This window comes from Ascidiella aspersa, chromosome 7 (assembly GCF_963924565.1).
Source record: "Ascidiella aspersa chromosome 7, kaAscAspe10.2, whole genome shotgun sequence".
Lineage (NCBI taxonomy): Eukaryota > Metazoa > Chordata > Ascidiacea > Phlebobranchia > Ascidiidae > Ascidiella > Ascidiella aspersa.
Window position 1 is genome coordinate 23,277,346 of NC_139453.1, and position 19,741 is coordinate 23,297,086.

The following is a 19,741-nucleotide window of genomic DNA, read 5'->3' on the forward strand; positions in this document are numbered from 1 at the left end:
TTCGTAGGGGCATAGAAAAATGACAAAAGGGGGGCGCGGCTAAAAGAAGATTAAGAACCATATCATGCAGGGGTCGTTAAAATATATCATGCAGGGATCGTAAAAACTGTTGTGTAAATCCATACAGTAACATCAATTTAGGATTCAACTGTTTATTCATTGTTGTGTTATAAAATATACTAATAATAATTAAATTTAACACCATGAGCCTGTTGCTGCTTTAGTGCATTGCAGTAGTAACTAGTTGAGCGTAAGCTTAGCTTGCCATTGAACATTTTTTTATGATTTTACCAGGTTTTATAGCATGAGTTAAAAGCTGTGTGGCCCGCTTACTCAGCGGTAACTGACAAAGTGGCCCGCGACAGCAAATAGGTTCGTCACCCCTGCCTTAGAGCAATTTAATTTAAAATTAACAACGGCCCTTACTACACAAAAAGGCTATAGGCAAAATCTTAATTTTTTTAAGTATGAAGTCTCGCATGTTTAGCCGGCGTATTTGTAATACCACAAGCTACGTATTGGTTGTTTTCCAAAATTACAAAAAATTGCGCAGCAAACCTAAAAATCACCCGCGGCACACAGTTTGGGTAATTTCCTCAGTTAAAAAACAAAGCAAACGAAGTTAAATTAGCTTTACTTTAACATTGCTACAGGAGGCATCACAGCTTCTGTAGTGTTTAACTTTTACCTCAGACGTCACAAAACAGCAGCGACAGTTTTGCTTCACAATCAGCGACGAATTGCAATAATTGCAGTTTCCGGATCATAGTTCGAAAACGCTCGACGCCGCGCATAGGCGCTGACCAGTCCGGCAAACTTTAATTTTTTAAACTTTTTTTCAAGCATCCTGCCTCGGCCACAAATGAATCGACTTCGCATCTCAATCACAGGAAAGACTTTTTTAATCATTGCTGGCCCTCTTGCTCCGCTAAGCCTTCTCTTTCTCTCTCTTACTGCACAGTTCATTATCGCGGCAGTTAGAACGCGAAATTGCAAATTTTTGCCTGAATCAGAACCCGCTAGATCGTTTATTTTAGTGAATCACAACGCGCTTGAACGGCAAGTTTGCCTAGAGACTATAGCAAAGAAACTGCATAACGAATTCTGATTTTGTCACAGCAGTATAGCACACAAAACAATCATCAGGTTGCGTAAAGCTTGCAGATAAAAAACAAGAATATTACATTGAGACACAGAATTGACTTTGAGTAACGCAATCGTTCGTACAAGTTTTAATTTGCAATGCCACAACTTGTCACATTCTTTACTATACAGTTTACACGTAGCGCAAATTGAGTTTTGTTTTTGTCAAAAAAGATAACGAGTTTGTAAAAATAACGCATATTCAAGGCAGAAAGCGGCGTTATCAGTAAACACAATTGAAAATGATTTTCCCGCGTCTGCGTCTTACGTTGATTGCCTTTGTTTTAAGGCAGAAAACATAATTAGGCGAACGCCTGTTAGAAAGCAACAGAGGAAAGTAAATCAGGAAAGTTAGTCAGTGTATAAGAGAGAGTAATAAAGACAAGAGAGTTTCTCACGATTGAACCGATGCGAATATAAAGATTGACAAAAAATCAGTTGGCAGTGATTTACTGTAGTTTTGTTACTATATGAATAGGATAACTTGGGGAAATCTTAAATCTCATTTAACTTTTGCCAGACATAATGGATGGACAGGATGATCATGAGGCTTTTATTGATTTGAGCCAGGCGAAGTTTTTGCCGGATATAAAAAGTGTTAATTGCGCCAGTGAGACTAATTGCACTGGTGGAAGAATTCGTTTTGAACAGGAAGCCGCTTTGGATTTATCTCAAAATTCCACCAGGGAAAAGAACAAGCTAGACTTGAACAACAACACTACAGCTGATCAACTGCGTACATCTGCAAGTTACCCCGCAACACGGGAGGTTGGATCAGTCCTAAAAGACGCAGCAAAACAACAGTTTGCCGGTCCACAAAGCAGCACTTCGTCAAGCTATCACGACAGCGATTTTCACAGCGCTTTTTCGAGTCTGATCCAAAGCGAAATTCCCGTCTGCACACCTGAGATGTCGCCGGAAATCTTCGCCAAAAACTGGAACGCCTTCTTGTCGGCGGCGGCGACGCTTTACCCCTACATGTTGAAGTCGTGGTACGCGAAACATCGACCGAACGAATTACAAGAAAGTCAGCGTCCCAATGCCGATACAATTTCTGCTGCTTTAATGGTTGATAGCCGGCAACGGCAGTCGACGACTTGTAGTCAGGCAAAGAGAAGCGACGCGAAATCGTTTCATGGTTGGTACTAAGAAATTTGTGTTTTCTAAGATTGTGTTTCACCGGTTCACTAGCGGTAACCTTAACTAGGAATGTCTAATAATAGCGCTTCAAACCTGACCCCGGTGGGCCGGTGCCAAGTGATACTATCGTATAGGTTGGTATATCGCAATCAAATGCTACAACAACTCGATCATGGTTTATCCAACGTAGCGGCTTCCACCCTAAAAAGTAATTTTGTCTAGAAAAATAAATTTGAAAGCAAAGTTATACCTCAACCTTATTAAGTTTAATAATTAATTCTTTGGCGTAAGTAGCGAAAAAAAGACTGATATTTACCAGTTTTAAATGTTGATATCTCTTGGGATGTCCGTTTTGATAAAAACATATAGGGTTTCGGAAAAAATACAAAATATCGGTCATCTCTAATCTCGAGCCCCATATTAAGGGTCACACTCTCGAAAAATGTTGCGAAATACTGCTTTTCTTTTTCGGCTAAACAATTTCTTCTTGGAAGATTTCTCTTACGCTTTTGGTTTAATGAACTCGAACTTTATTTATAACAGTATCACGGTTTTACTCGATTTTGTAGGAGATCAATTGGACAACTTCGGGGCTACGGTTGAAAAAAGAAGGGACCACATGGACATCAACTGTCAACCCTACGTACACCAACAACCGTACAGGTTGAAAGCTCTATAGCTAATTTGTGTGCTTGAGGTTTTAGTGTAAATTATCGTATTTGGAAAAATAGGCTTTCTTCTCCTTTAAATAAAATAGTATCTCAGATAATAATGGTAATACCACGATTTTATACAACCAGGCCTTCGTCAATTTCCGCGCCAAGCAACGGCTACAAATCCCTTCCGTACCCGCTTCGCAAGGAAAACGGCAGGATCGTTTACGAATGCAACGTCTGTTTAAAGCGCTTCGGACAGCTTTCCAATTTAAAGGTAATTGCTACGTATTTATTTTTATTCTCTCTAGTTTTTACATGAAGTCAAATAAAAGGAAAAAATAGAGTACCTTTATTTGCCAATAAATGGGTCGTTTCAGGTAGAGTTATAACCAAGGTGGCGGAGTCAGTAAAAAAAACTTGAATCCGACTCCCTAATTCGACTCCGACCAAAAAATGGACCTGAGCCCTACTCCAGCCAAATGTACGATTTGGCCAATTTCCGAGTCCGGTTTTGACTTAGTATTTTACCCATTTACCTAACTCACAGCCATGTGTGATTTTTTTTAATTTATATGTTTTTCCCGATGTGTGAAATTAATTACTATATGGCATGTAATTCTTTGAAAAATCAATAATTTTTTATGTCTAGAAATTTGCCAAACTCTTTTCTGTCCCGAATACAGACGACTTTTTCAAAGTTTAGACATTTTAAAGGAAATAAATCAAATCCTTTTGAGCTTGTCGCGATTGGACTTAAATTTCATTTTTTATTTTCCTAGAAATTCGCTCAGGAACAGCATGTGCTTTAATATTTGTTGTTTTACGACTTAACTTTATGACACAACTTTGCTACATATAGTCCCTAAAATATTTGAAATCCTTGATTCCCCTCGGTCCTTGGAAGCCTACGTATGTGATTTGCTTACTTGTATAATTTAAATTGTGAGCTACCCCGAAATCTTTTAGCAACAGCCAAATAAAACTAAACGCATTTTCAATATATTGTATACTTGTTTTACATTCATTCACCTCTTTACACTGTCTGTGCCTATGGTTCGAAAAAAATGTGTCTATCGTTCGAAAAAACAACACTCCTTGCATAATGCAGTTTATTCTAAATTTAAAGTAACTAATCGTGAACGGACTTTGAGGCTATAAGACATTTTGTTCGGATAAATTAAGTCAAGGGTGTGCGGCCCCCAAATTTAACAACCCCTGATATAGAATTTCAATTTTGTTTTTAAGTAAGAGAGTTTAAGTAAGCTCTTTGAAAGCACTCATAGAAAAACAACTTCTAGACATATTAGAAGCAATAGTCGCATCACTTTAGTTGGTCTACGAGCGCAGGTTTTCCCTTTCTTCTTTTGTAATGTATAGGTGCACCTTCGCGTCCACACGGGCGAGCGACCCTTTAAGTGCGTCACTTGCGGCAAGGGCTTCACGCAGCTTGCTCACCTGCAGAAGCACCACCTAGTGCACACCGGCGAGAAACCGCACGAGTGCCACGTCTGCCACAAGCGCTTCAGCTCCACCAGCAACCTCAAGACGCACATGCGACTTCACCGGTATGGCGAAAAGCAAAATAAAGATTAGTCTTCAAAGATCACTGCGGGAAGTATACTTCCCTTTTTTCAAAATAAACCCGGGTTTGTTTTAGGATTGTAATCACTAAACTTTACACTGACATTTATGTTGCTATTACCACTACTACCATAACCAAAACGGTGAAAATGTTTACCGTCTGCCGATGCGCAACTCTGGCCCTGCCTCCAAGTGGCGGCACGAAATCCTTAAATCGAGATTGGTTGACGACCGGATCCGAACATCTACTGGCACTAGTTATTCCCGGCCCGCTTTTAGGAAAATACAAAGAATAGCTCCACTTAACATTCACCCTTACATTTTATTTTATTTTAGTTACGTAACAAAACAAAAATAATGAAAAAAAACAACATCTGGTCGCAAATAGCATATCAAATTTTAGGAAATATTTTCCAATTGACCGACAACTTGTGAGATGATATTTTAGATAAAATCAAATGGTGATGGCCTCTTGTAATGGACATATACGGCACATAAGTAGCCTACTTTGGGTAGGCCTACATCACTAAAAATTATTATATTTCCTTTTGTTTTTTTTAGTATTCCGTTTCCAGCGAATTTTCTTTTCAAGTTTGCTTGTAATGAGTGATGTCCGATACTTGACATTTTATTTCCGAAACCGTTAGGTGATATTTTAGACACAAGGCATCGCGACCCAGTTCTATACCAAATGACGTCATTACTATGATTAGGCCGAAAACAATCAAAATAGACAAAATTGATTAAAATCATTTTTTTAAATCATTATTTTTTTCAATTTACAAAGACAAAACTTGCTTTTGCGTTAAGGAGTTTATAGTTACCCCCAGTTGCTAACCTTCTTGTTTTGAAATAGTCACCTTTCAAAGTATCATCGCAGCGTCGAATCGCAACCCATGGATGAAACTCTCAAACTAATTTGGTTCCGGAATCGCAACCGATCTGATATTATCAGACATCGGTAGTTGTACTGCTGTTTTGACTCTGCCTCACTAAAACATTAATTATATATATAACATTATAACATAACATTAATTATATATAACCCACATTTTCTACAATGATTCATCTTCCATAACTGATTTTTAATTAAGATTAGTTTTATAATAAAATCTTCAATCTTTTCAGGGCAGTAAATTTTCCGATCTCCGTACATAACATCGAAACTTCGGGTTTGGCTCAATTTCCTGCGTTGGGAAAAGATTCGCCTTCGTGCATTCAAAATCAACGAAACGACTTTTGTAGCATCGCCAATCTTTCGCGGTCATTTTCACCAACTTATAACAAGCAAAGAAGTGAACACACGCTGGGAATTCGAGAAGCAAGCTGTGTGCAAAACTATTCAAAATCTCTTTGCGTGCCTCAGTCGTACGTGTAGCCTAAATTCTATGCTAAACTTTATTTCTTGCTGTATTGGCGTTTCCTTTAATTCTATCATGTTTTCTTTGATTTATGGGCTACAGTTCTTTAATAAAGCTTTGGCTATATCAATAAAAGTAGTAGCAGTGTAAAATACCTATAATTTAAATACAAAGAGCCCTTGCATTTTTGAATGGCAAGGGCGTGGTATAATATAGGGCTAGTTTTTCTATACCCTAAATATAAAAAGTGTCACTTTATAGGACTTTTTTAACTTCTCAAATAGTGCCAACACATGGTGAACTTTGTTTACGGCTGAACCATATGACTTTTAGTGGCCCTGGTTGAAAGGTATTGTTTTTAAAGGTTTTTCAAAGTATAGCTACCGTAAAAAGAACTGTAGGTAATATTTGGCACCTCTTGTGCTTAGCTGGGAACTATTTCCGTTCAAGACAACAGCGCAAAGGCCTATATATTTCATTTCTTTATACCTCTTCGTGCAAGAAAATATAGGTAGAATATTTTCTTGCAAATATAGACCTTGCCAAATTTATCTGATACACTGCTGCAAAAAGGAAGTATAGATATTGCACCGAAATAAAATAGTTGTGTATATTTCAACAGGGAGTCTCTAACCACCGTACTATCTGACGCTATTAGTTTAAAACTAAAGATTTCGCCTAGACATTTTAACTCAGGGGTGGGCAATTATTTTTAGCCGCGGGCCGCATGACAAACTTAAAATGTTGTGGCGGGCCGGATCACAAATAGGATCTCAAATACACGCAAAATGATGTCAGAAACTCTGACGGAATAAATCGAATAAGCTAACGAGTATAATATTACGTTGAGAGTTATGCGAATATGTGCAATTTAACTCGAATTTATAAAAGGCCTCAGGACGTTGAGCGAAGCGCAAAAAAATTGCGACTATAATTGTTTTAAAATCTAGAGTTTAATTTAGATTTAGAGGGTGACGTGAACCATAAAGAACAGACAAAAAAAGAACATTGGTTGATATATTGGCGTTTATGAAGTTGTTGGGCGCGTTGACCCAATAGTTCAGATTAAAGTACGAAAAATTTCATTCAACAAATCTTACTATATTTTTTTGGCTTTATAAAGCTTCAAGTTGCCGATGTGTTACTTGCGGTACAATGGCCATATTGCAAATACGATATAAATCGGAAGAAATACACAACATGGCAGTAAATAAATTAAATTAACAAAGTGTAAATCGGTATACTTCAGAGTTCAGAATACGGTATTTCGCTCATATTTTAAAGACGGAATACTTTCGATGCGCTAAAATTATACAAGTTATAGGTTAAGTTTGTTCAACTTTCGTTGGAGAGAGGGCCACAATGCAGAGGTTGTTATTTGTCTGTAAAGTTGCCGAAAAATCGCATGGAACATACGAGAAGGACACTAGAGATTCGCGCGAAGCGCGAAAACAATTTTAGTTTTAGTATTTAAAACAGGCTAAAATCGAATTTGGCGGGATCATGACTAGATCCGTCCCTGTTTACGATACAACCAAACATGTAGAAACTTGTCCTTGTTTTCGATTAGCCTATGTATTTTAAGGAAAAAAGGCCGCGGCCGGATTAAACTGCTTGGCGGGCCGTATGTTGCCCAGGTCTGTTTTTAACTGGTATGATGTCAAATCACGAGAAACTATAGGCTTTGTAGCATAGTTAAACATCAAAACACAGCACGAATGTAAGTATTGCGATAAAATTGTTATAATAGTATTTAATTTTATTTAATGCGAAAAAGCAAATGTGTTGCTGTCATAGTTGCCGACTAAATTTGCCTGGCGGGCCAAACAAGAAATAAGGAATCGAAGGATGTTTTTATTTTCCAGTAAAACGTTCGCGCTTCACTGAAGCAAAGAGATTATAATCTCTTTGACTGAAGAGTAGCCTAGCTAGTAGCTCTAATTGCTTTGCCAATTCCAATTCATAGAGTACTAAACCAATGTATAACTACTCTATGTCAGATTGGTTGTTACGCATATGCGTGTTGCGCTTCGTTACGTTGTAAAGTGAGTTCAACATGTCAACGTAGGTTGTTAACCTGGTGGATGTCGTTCATTGTCGTCTATCGTCATCGTGTTCAAACACTTGACTTGGACCATGACATTTTTATTGTCCAACGACTTGGCTTGGACTTGTCAGGACGTGTGTTTTGGATGGGTTTGTTGGACTGATTCAAAATGATGTTTTAGAACTTGATAATTTCCTCAGTTTTTTGTTTTCTTATGAGATATAAATAGCATTTTTAAACAAAAAATTAAATTATGCCATTGTAGATTATGCATTCCACTTTTTTGGATTAAAGTAACAATATATTCAAATGACTTTCCTCTTTACAGTTTGACTATATTGAGTATATATTGATTTTGTTCACAAACCTATAGTTTTATAGCAGAGGCATGTTAGTTTACAAGAGAGTTCAGACAAGTTATTACAAGGGAGATAAGTTATTTTAAAAGAGAGACCTGCAACTATTTTTTGCAAAAAATTATGTTGTCAGAAATCAGAATCATGTTAATTTAGTAACATTCAATAACAATCAGAATAAAATAATGAGTTACAGCCCAGGATAATTCTTTATAGAGAAACTTTTGGCCCATTTTTATATGGGTTAAATAATAATAGTAATACTTCACCCACCATCATCCAAACACTACCCGACACCCTAACCCAGGGTTCCCAACCGTTTTACCATATCGTACCACCTGGACGCTCTGTACTGCCACGCGTACCACTTCTCGCAGAACAACTAATTTGATAGAATGGTATTTTATTCATAAGAAAAATATTGTCCTTACAACTACAACTAGCATTATTCTAATGCTACATGTAGCTGAAGCTATAAAACAGTAGATGATATTTATCAAGGGCAATGAAAATATATCTATTTCCATATTTGACATAATTAACGCCCACTGTCCCACAGCGTTGTAAGGAGTTTGAAACAACTGTGCACAATTGACATGACCTGTATTGTGAAGATTGTATTGTTACAAAACAACAGAAATAGTTACACTACAATTATAATAGGCTTCGGTATTATTTTTTTGTAAACAAAACCAGATAAACAAAGTATAAAGCTGTCAATCCATTTTTATGTGTGTAAAAAATCGGAAGCTACTCGCGTACCACCTAGAAAGCCTTCCACTAGTGGTTCCCGTACCATAGGTTGGGAACCCCTGCCCTAATTCAATGATTGTGCATTGCTTTATTACAGGGGTCGGGAACCTATGTATTGCAACCCATATATGGCTCTTTTTGTAACGCCATATGGCTTTTTTGATAAAGAATCTTGCTTGCACATAAATCTAAGGTTTTATTACGTAAATTGAATAAAACTTCATGCGGTCACAGTCGCTTACCTAACTTTATTTTTCCTTTTTTATCACACATAGTAGTAAATTTTTTGCCAAAGTTCGGGTTATTAGTATGAGATGGAAGTTTTTAATAAAATTTAATTTTTTTTTTGATATTATATATTAACTAACAAATTAGAGTTTATTTGTTGTGAATCATTACTCCAGACTGAATTGAAACAGTTAAATTTCATTAAAACCTAAATGGTTATAAAAGATTACACAACACAAATATTTTATCAATTAAGGAGTCAATGAATGCGTTTATTTTAACACAACAAAGTGATTAGCATAAATTATGATTGTTCAAGTCATAAATGTTAAACTTAATTGATAAAATAGTAACAATTTGTTAATGTTTTAGTATGTTGTGTCCATGCCAATTAGTTGAGTTATACCTAGCTGTTCTGTTATATTAAGGTGGTTCTATAACAAAATTTTAAATTCAATGTGGAACATTCTTATCCTTTTTTAAAAATGGGATATTGGACATGGAGTAATAAACTCTAATTTTGTCTCTGTGTTAAAATATATTTAAATAACTTGCAAATAATGTTAATTGCAGTCATCTGTCAAATACAAGGTAATCGTAAAAAGCTAAGTTTGTTTAGTAATGTTTGCTTGTGTGCATAACGAGTTGATTTGTATTGTGAGTACCCTATATTTAATTTTTGTATGTTGAAAATTTGATGCCCTTTTGATTATTATTGAACAAAAAGTTTTCAGACCTAGAAAACACTAAAAAAATGTAACTAGAATACTGAAAGGGGTATTGGAATTCCCAGTATGGCTCATAAAAGACTAGAGGCGGCAATTTTGGCCGGCCACAACATCGGAGTGGGAGACTACGACGACTTTACCAAGTACGATGTGGCGAACTTTTCGAATATCGGCGCGCCGGTCAACAAGGTGACCCTTCCACTGGACAGGTGGGGAATATACAGCATCAAGTACAGAAAAGATGGCAGCGAGCTAGCTGTCGGCTTCGGCAACGGCGGCATATGTTTGGTGGATAACAAGCTGGGCGTCAAGGTGCACGACGTGATACACGGACATAGAAGAGGCCTTGCCGTGATGGCGCTGCACTACGTCGCCGACAATTATTTGGTATCGGCTGGTGCCAATGGAAAGATCAACCTATGGGAGCTAAACAGAGCGGCGAGCACCGACTTCGAACCACGGCTTGTCGCTCACGAAGAGAACAACGAGATCAGTTCATTGGACGTGTGTCAGGACGGCAGCTACTTCGTATCGGTTGGCAAGGACCGCAATATCCGTCTGTACGACGTCAAGACTTTCCAGCTGTACCGCACCATTCCGGCGCCAGACTACGTAAACATGGACGAGGTAAGCATCTACACCGGACACACCAAGCGCATCTTCGCCGTTCGCTTTCATCCGGACGAAAACCACCTGTTCCTGACCGCCGGCTGGGATGACTGCGTTAAGCTCTGGGACAAGCGCATGCCTCGCAACGCCAAACGCTCCATCGCCGGTCCTCACGTGTGCGGCGCCGCGCTAGACGTGGCCGGCAACACGGTGCTGACCGGTTCCTGGTCGGCCAAGAACGCCCTGCAGCTGTGGGACCTGCGCAGCGGAGCGCTTGACAAGACGCTGCCTTTCCCACACGACGAGAAGTCCGAAGGCGAGTTTCTCTACTGCGCAAAGTTCGCAAGCGGCAGCAGCGGCCCGGTGCTGGCGGGTGGAAGCGGCACCAACAGCGCTTGCGCCGTTCACGCCGGCAACGGAAGGCTGCTGGCGTCGGTGCAAAGCAGTAAGTCGGTGCTGACGCTCGACTCGGCCAACGCAGGCAAGCAGTTTGCCGTGGCTGGGATCGGCGGCAATTTGCAACTCACGTCCGTTGCTTAGCCCAGCCAACACGCCTTGAGAAGCTGCATATATGTACCATTGAGTGTGTCTGTGTAGAAGTTACTTCGCCTTACCACGTCCGACCGCCTGTTTGTTGTTGCAGTTTTCGTTTTTGTTCGCTGCTCCGTTTTTGTTTGTGCTTTGACGCAATTTACATTATTCCCCGAGGTTTTCGATTGCATTTTCGCGCAAGTTGTTACTTTCAAGAAAACGTATAGGGATATTTACCTAAATGGGTTCAAAATGCTGTAAATATGTTTTACTGTTGACCACGCTTCTTAGTTACTGTGATTTTTACCATGCGTTTTTCTGACAATTCAAACATCCCTCCCTTTTAAACTGAGATATTGTTATCGTAAAGGCGAATCTTTTCCGCAGTATGTTTAGCTTCGAGCCCGAACATTTCAAAGATTTGCCAAAGCAAACAAAAGCTTTGAGTTTGTCGTTCGTGGTTGTTCAACAATAACGCGCCCTTCAAGAAATCCGACATTCCTAAACAAAAACTCTGGGAGGCTTTTAGCTTATGTCAACTTCGCATTCCGCTGCTACACGAAATAGTGTTCTAAACTCCATCTGGTTATCGGCCTTTTCACCACTCCTTTTGTACGATATGCTTTCGCAACATTTCCGAAATTCAGCTTCGTATTGTCGCAAGCGGATGTTGAACCTTGATCGACTGATGTTTATCTTTTGTTTGAACAATGGGAACACCAAGAAAAGTAGGCTTGTTCGGAAACGCGTTTAATAGAAGGATCGATAACAAATGTTTGCTCTGCAAGAGCTTTGCCGTATTTTGCCCAACGTTTTTGTGCGACTAAATACCTTGACATTGGTTAATTTTCGGCAACGACTTCAATTTAATGAAACGTTATTTGATGTCTTGGTTTTCAACTTAAAACGTATGTTAAAATAACATCTTGCTATATTTGTTATCTAAATAAATAAAAATACACTGAAGGATTGATTTTTCAAACTGAAATGCGTCTGTCTAATCTACCGCTAGTGCAACAATAAAACGGGGATGGACGAAAATTTGTGCATAAACAGTAGTCGGATTTTGTCTATATTAATTCAATCGTAACACCGTTTTTATTTTCTTAACTTCCTACTGATAGGAATTATCAAAGCGATCCATAATATTTTATTTAAATTAATCCTTATAGCGTTTGCAAAACTATGTTCCTAGTAGGTAGGCGAGGCCTATAATGACCTCACCAGTAACTTAATTGTGAGCATGTGGGTTTGTTCCAAGCCTTAAAACAACCCCGATTCTGGCCGAGAAAGTCTAGTACTAAATTTAAATTAACAGACTCCTTCGAGTCTTAAGTCTGACTGCATATAGGCATCTGTTCAATCTAACGACTTAACCAGTAGCCTACTCGCACCGTTTTTCTTTTTCTAACAATTTTATAGGAAACCCATTGCAGGTCTCCATTGCTAATATGACATTTTAGCACGTATTGGCAAATTAGTGGGGTTATTTTATTTGCTTTAAATGATTAAAGCCTATGGAGCAATCGAGACGTCATAGATTGCGTTATCAAGTTATCAAATTAAAGTTTGCACTTGTGCGCATTAGCTTTCACATGAAAAAAAAAAACCAAGTAGCAATACGCGAATGCAAAATTTAACTTAAGGCTTATATAAGTTTTATATAATTAACGCCATTGGTTTGTTCTATTTTTTGATCGAATAGAATTTTTACACATATTCTCAGAACTGCCGATAATATCGAATCGGTGTCGACAACCGATGCCAAGTGTAGGTAGGCTACTCGTCCGATACCAATCCGAAACAAAATTAATACAAAAATTTGCGACTCAACTTAGGTTTTATAATCCTCCCCAAATTTAAGAATTCGTTTCTAAGAACCAATGCCCTAAACTATGTGTCCAAGAAATTGGGTATTGTTAACGGTCTTCCCTACTTAGTATATCCTTCAATTTGAGACCAATTTTAAGCAGTTAAAAGTATTTTGAAAATCGAAATTTTGTGTCCGATAACGAATAATGAATGCTGATGTGTTGTAAAGTCTTGAACACCCTATTTTTTTCTCGATTTTTTTCGAGAGTTAGTAATGCTTTTCTTGCGAGGAATTACAGAGAAATAATCCGCTGGAAGTATTTTAAGGTTTAGGCCATTTTTCACCTAGATTTACTTGTCGTTAACTAGAAAAGTATTTATTTTCTTGTTAATATAGACACAAAATGGCGATCACTTTTTATCATTTTGTCATATTAGTAGAGGTTGTGTGTAATTGACCGCGGGCTGGCGATTAGCTGACCTTGTAAATAAAATGTAGAAGCATAAAAAAGCAGAATATTGCACTGTATATATTCTAGGCTAGTTAAGTTCATTTCCATAGCGTTTTGGGTTCAACGATGTTTGATCTGCACTGCAAAATTTAACCTGGCTGTAACTTTAAAGGGCGCTCTTTCACTTATGTATGTGAAAAGTTATGCAAAAAACAAAACAAAGTAATACCGCATACCACAACGCATATTGTTTGGGTTAGGGTGCGGGTTAGCGTTTGGGTGAGGGTGGGTCAAGTAATATTATGTTTATTATTAATAATAACTTGACCCACCCTCAACCAAACGCTAACCCAAACAATATGCGTTATGGTATGCGGCATTTGAAAAAAGTTGTTTTTTTATTAATTTTTACGTTCAAAAGTGAAAGAGCGCCCTTTAAAGGCCCGTTTACACTACAGCTGCACCGAGCTGAGCAAAGCGTAATTTCACGATTTGCTAAACTCAAGCCCAGTGCAGCTATAGAAAAACGTTACGTTTGGAGCGATTTTTACGCCCAGCTCGGCTTAGCGCAGCTGTAGTAAAAACCATTGGCGCTCTTTCACTTATACGTGAAAATTAATAAAAAAAAAACTTTCTTCAAATGCCGAATACCACAACGCATATTGTTTGGGTTAGGGTGGGGGTTAGCGTTTGGTCGAGGTTGGGTCAAGTTATGATTAATAATAAACATAATGTTACTTGATCCACCCTCATCCAAACGCTAACCCGCACCCTAACCCAAACAATATGCGTTGTGGTATGCGGTATTATTTTGTTTTGTTTTTTGCATAACTTTTCACGTACATAAGTAAAAGAGCGCCAAATAATTTCACGCCCAGCGCAGCTCAGTGCAGCTGTGGTGTAAACGGGCCTTAAGTCGATCAGAAATAAAAAAAATTAATTAAGTTTACTGTTTTATTAAATAATTTACATTTACACCATATTTCCATGTGTTATAAGTCTTGGTTTTTAAAAAGATCGTTAATGTCTTACACGCCATCCGGGACATCTTTGTCGTGCAAGTCGCTCTTCCTTTCTGGTAAATCCAGCAAAGCTCCGGAAAGGGCAAGTGCAGGTGAACTTACAAAGTTAGTGTTAGTTAGATCCAGATAGGAAACTTTAAATTTTAGTCGTTTGAAGGACTTTTCCACAGAGGTGTCCAACTTTTTAACCTGGGTGTAGATCGGTGGTTGTTAATTGTCGACTGTCCAAAAATTTAAATGTTTGGTGCTGGTCTAGAATCCTACGACATTTTTATCAGAGCGTTTTTGTTGTAAACATTATTTGTGTTTGGGTGGGCGAAGTATTACTATTATATTTATTCTCCCATATTTATTCCTTCCTTGTCATTTCAATTTGACAATTTGTGTCGTTCCTGTAAACATTTTCAAAGGTTTCTAAACCAGTGCCAAATGGTTTCTTCATTCATTGAGATGGCAAACTATTTTTACATGATCTATAACTGCGCAGGATAAGTAACACTGAGATTCAAGCCGCTAGTTTAACGCCCAATAATTAAGAATGAATTGCAAAATGTGTAGACCGCTCACTTTGGATGCTAGCCACATTAGAGGTGTGTAGAGCGATTTTTGATGCCCTAGATTTCTTGCAGGTCCACTTCTTTGTAAATCCACTTCTGTAAATACTTTTAAAGATAGCATAATGTACAAAATTTTCTGTAATAAAATCTGCATCAATTCATTAACTAAGCCTGAAATAGACCAGTGTTAACCTGTTTTCCTAGATTTTTAAGTCAAGCCAGCTTCTTCCTGGCTGATTAAATCCGTGTACACCATTTAAAAAAAAGCAGAACAAAACGGTTGTTCACTAAAAAATATGCTAGCAGCCCAGTAAACATATCACAACCTGGGCTTCCATTGTTTGTTTATTTTCTGTCACAATAAAGCGAAAGTATTGCCAAAAAGGCAAAGCTTTTCCATTGTAATATCACTAAGCCTGTTGCATGTCTTAAAATGGCCAGAAATTGACAAGTTGAACAAAAACTCTGGGTAAAATGCTATTTAAAATTTCACCTGTCAGTTTAACACATTCTATTTTGGGGTGCAAGTTTAGTCTTTCAAAAACAACTTGGGGTTGGTTGCCATACTTTCCATAGTGGCTGTTTCTAATATTCATATGTGACTTTTCTTTGCATTTTATCTCTTAATTTTAATGCGAACAACCTACACAGTTCTCACCCTATATTTAAATATCTTATTTCCGTTTTTTCAGCAGATCGGAGTCAAATTCAGCACACCCTTCACATCGAGTGCAATATTGCAAAGGTTAAAGCAGAAGTAGAAAAGGGTATGTCATTCAATTTTGGGCCTAATTTAGTCTGGTGCTTTTCCATTTAAGCTTTTTGTGTTTTTTTTTTGCCGGTTTTCTTTTAAGCTGAATTACATAATTCATTTGTATTTTTAAAAGCATAGTATATTTTTTCTCTTTTTTGGACAAAGCAATTTAAGTATTTCAAATTTTACTGAAAATTGGACAGATGGGTTTAAAACTTGCTACGTCTTGTAGTTTTTTCTGAAAATAATTTTATTCTAAACCACCTTTATAACAAGAAAGAGAAAAAGTATAAGTAAGTCACTATACTATATACATGTGGTCAGATGTGAACCACTCAATAACTGTTTATTTGCTTGCTGCAACAGAGCAACACCAGAAAAGAGTTGACGAACTCAAGCAGCTGCTGACCGACTTGGAGCAAGACAGCTGGAAATACAAACCTATTGACGACCTTATCGGCTTGACGTCGTTATAGATCAGTTTCCTTCTCTTGCATCCAAAAGTTGTTTCAAGAGCAAATCTATCAACTGAAGATGTCTTCTGATCCGGCTCCTCCTCGTCAGATGACGCGCGAAGAGATCCTCGCCCAGCTTCCAGACGACTTCGACAAGATCGGCTCCCTAAAGGGACTCGTGATCGGTCCTCCACCAACCGAGGACTTCATGCCAGGCGAGATCCCTGCAAAGCAGTCCTTCGTCGACAAGATGTCCACCAATTTCCGGAGAAATCCCTTCATTCCCTTAGGAATGCTGATTACCACATTTTTCCTGGGCAACGGACTGCGTCACACAATAAAGGGCAACTTGTGGAGGTCGCAGGGCATGATGCGGGGACGCGTGGCCGCCCAGGGCCTCACGATTGTTGCGCTGATCGGCGGCCTCGCTTGGGAAACGAAAAAGCGAAAAAAGGCTTAGGTGCTTTCATGCTGGAGATCCGTATTGTCAGTTGTTAATTTTGTGTTCTGATCGTGTGGTTGGTTGTTGTGCTGCTTGAGTGATCGTTCGCCGTTCCTTGAAAACACTGCATTGGTAGTGATTTATGTCCAGCGGCGTTAGGGCTTCCCACTGCACTTGGTCATTCTTAATTTCGTTGCGTTTTGCGTAAACTCCGTTCTTCGACTAGCAATAAAGGGAATTTTGAAACAAAATAGACGTGTTTTTGTAACAGTTTCAAAAAATTTTTACAGGTGAGCAAAAACTATGTACTACAATATAAAATAAAAAGATTTGATAAGTCGACACGTTTTTCCTATTTTAAACGAAAATAACTGTTTTCAAAACTACCGGTGCCAGGGCTCCCTAAAATAAGAGAATCTGTTTAGATCGAAGGGAAACAAAAGTATTGGGAATTTAACCAGAATCTATGTTATTTTAGCCTTTAATAACATTTATGTCTGTGCGAAATATAAAAACATTAGCCCGTATTTGTTCGGAGCGGGTTTGCTTATAACTTTCTTTTTTCGTTATTTTTTCAATATCAACTGTTGGTTTATTTGGCAACACCGATTTCAACACACAAGAATGTTTTTGCTGTTTGTTGTTTGCATCATTTTAAACAATTAGTCCAGCTTAACAAATCCAATCCCCTTAGCAAATTCACGGAAACATTGGCGAGAGATATTTACGCCATATTTTCTGGTCATACCGTGTCGGTTTCCAGTAATACGACAGAAACGTGAACCACGTCCATATTTTCGAGGGTCAGAATGCCAGATATTTTGATGACCCATCTTGCCTTTTCATTGAATGATATGGTACTGCAGACCCCCATTCAATGTGAAGTTGCTCGTTAAAACAAAATGCAGAAAGCATTTGCGTATTGTTGTTTCTTGACTCACTGCTTTCTGAACATGTGTAACTCAGTTGGTAGAGCGACAGTCCTTGTATGCCCTGGAGGGCGTGAGTTCGAACCTCTATAGCCTGCCTTTGCATCATTGATCGACAGATTCGCTTGGTGTGCGTGACTTTCGGTATACTAATGCTACGTAAGCCGTAATCGTTGATCCAATAGCAGCTTCAGGAGGGCGAGATCACGTCAGTTGCTTAACACATGTGTATTTTCATATTTACAAGACTTAATAAAAACAAACGAAAGAAACATTTTAAATCCGAAAAAGTAGCTGGTCGACTCATAATGGCGTATTTGCAGACAGGTAATTTAACTAAATGAATTATTAACCCGATAAATTTGGCCAAATATTCGTCAGGAAAGTAGTTTTTCAAGTGGCACTAGCGTACGGTCACAATAAACATGTGTATCTGAAATAGAAAGCGGGTTTAATTCAATTTTTATCCAGTTAAAGTTGTATCTAGTTGATAAGTTGATCCACTCTCAAAGTCCGGTCTACTCTCAATGTTTGTTAATAATTATAAGATGGGAAACATTCTCATGAAGAGAGAACAATTTTTGACGTTCTATAGCTGGGCTATTATAGGCTACATATTTTAAATAGGCCAAGCATATAACATGTTCGTGTTTGCCCGGTTTTTTTTTCGTGAATCGCTAAAGATAATGCAAACTATAAAGGTTGTACTGCTAAATCAATCAAATTTTAAGATATTGCACTTAAAAATAATACAAGAAATGCCAGAGTTTTGAAGGTACAAACAACTATACGTATAGATTCTTAATAAAACAATGACAAGTTTACCAGATTTTAAATTAAATATTTTGCAATCAAATCTAGTAGGCTAACACAGGGATCCACTGACTGTAGCCTACCGGAGGTAGTACGACCCTGGCATCTAGCCAGACACTGAATTTCTTTTGAATTTGTAAGGATGTTATTGTATAGTCTACTTTATTAGTTTACCAAATATATTAATTTAGAGCTATATACTTAATCGTTATTTAGGCCACTTTGGTTTGTAAACTTGCAATCTGAAGTGGATTAAACCCTACATGGTTTAGTTCAGAAGTGGCCAACACGCGGTTCGTGTGTCTTACGCTGCTCTTTCGTTCATATTTCAATTAAGATATTTAGAAATGTAGGCTACAGGCACAGTGTCGATTTCGTTTAGTTAAAAAAACTATTGTCCGTTCCGACTCAAGTAGTTCGCCTTTTCGAAGAAAAAACTTAATACCTCCTTCGACAGCGTGATGGAATTTATCTAAGAAATTATGAAGTATGAATAACAATAACAATAAGCGTTGTACAGCTCATCTCATGCTATAACTATGCAATATATTATGATTGAAATCTAACAGGGAAAACCTATACCTGTGAGCAGGGTAGGTATAGCGCGTCACGAGGTCACGACCCCTGAAAAAAAATTGTTTGAATATATACATACTGTATATAATATATTATATATGCCTTATATATTCAGTTTATGTCTATATACGAAAAAAAAACGATTCATCATTGGTATCTCTTATCTCGAAATATCATATACTACTTAATCTTAATAGTATCAGAAACCTATTCACATCATTTTTGAGGTTATAAGCACAACAAATTAGTATTGTTTTGATCGCATGCTGTGGCATTACAATTATTAGAGTTTATATCTCTTAATATTCCGCAACATACCAAATCCTGAAACCGTCAGGCTGATAGCTCGTGCGAAAAACACACACTGACCAAGTTTGCCGTGTGCAAAACTAATGCACCTCATTAAACAAGTGTGATGTAGACGTGTAGTGAAAGGTTCAGTCGTGAGCACTGAAGCTAACAGATCGTAAATTTACGTCATTAAAAAAAACTCATTTCGCATCCAGGAACCGCGGATGTAATGAATACTATCTCATTTAGCGGCTGAATACTATCTCATTAAGGCAGTATGCGTATTTATGGTTTCGTTTCCCCCTACATGTTGCCAATTAACCACAGTCTCGCTTTCAATGCATTCGACGCCGTTGTATGCCAAGCTACGAATAATTTAAAAATATGATAATTTTCACCAGTTGTGTTGGTTACTCTGCAAGTATCGATGCCAAATGAGTTGGACCCCTGAGGTATAGCTAAACTATAGTTTAAAAAACCATGTTGTTTAAGTTGTTTTTAAACA

The 19,741-nt window shown here is 37.9% G+C and overlaps 3 protein-coding genes and 1 pseudogene across 4 annotated transcripts; 3 read left to right on the forward strand and 1 right to left on the reverse strand.

Annotated features, from left to right (window-relative positions):
* Positions 1–10,012: 10,012 nt before the first annotated feature.
* LOC146138402 (uncharacterized) lies at positions 10,013–11,987 on the forward strand. Its single transcript, XM_083394009.1, has one exon. It carries the CDS (start codon positions 10,060–10,062, stop codon positions 11,140–11,142), a length of 1,083 nt encoding a protein of 360 aa, XP_083250135.1. The 5' UTR covers positions 10,013–10,059; the 3' UTR covers positions 11,143–11,987.
* Positions 11,988–14,398: 2,411 nt separating this feature from the next.
* Positions 14,399–16,237, forward strand: LOC146138403 (uncharacterized). 2 transcript variants are annotated; one of them, XM_083394035.1, is made up of 3 exons: positions 14,399–14,511; positions 15,669–15,743; positions 16,097–16,237. In XM_083394035.1, the coding sequence occupies exons 1-3, from the start codon at positions 14,421–14,423 to the stop codon at positions 16,204–16,206; spliced, it is 276 nt and encodes a 91-aa protein (XP_083250161.1). In that variant the 5' UTR covers positions 14,399–14,420; the 3' UTR covers positions 16,207–16,237. The 2 variants fall into 2 exon arrangements, with proteins under 2 accessions (XP_083250161.1, XP_083250162.1); XM_083394036.1 differs by having other exon boundaries at positions 15,672–15,743.
* Positions 16,238–16,264: 27 nt separating this feature from the next.
* LOC146138404 (HIG1 domain family member 2A, mitochondrial-like) lies at positions 16,265–17,015 on the forward strand. Its single transcript, XM_083394034.1, has one exon. It carries the CDS (start codon positions 16,265–16,267, stop codon positions 16,643–16,645), a length of 381 nt encoding a protein of 126 aa, XP_083250160.1. The 3' UTR covers positions 16,646–17,015.
* Positions 17,016–17,289: 274 nt separating this feature from the next.
* Positions 17,290–17,460, reverse strand: LOC146138405 (small ribosomal subunit protein uS14 pseudogene; annotated as a pseudogene).
* Between the last annotated feature and the right edge of the window lie 2,281 nt (positions 17,461–19,741).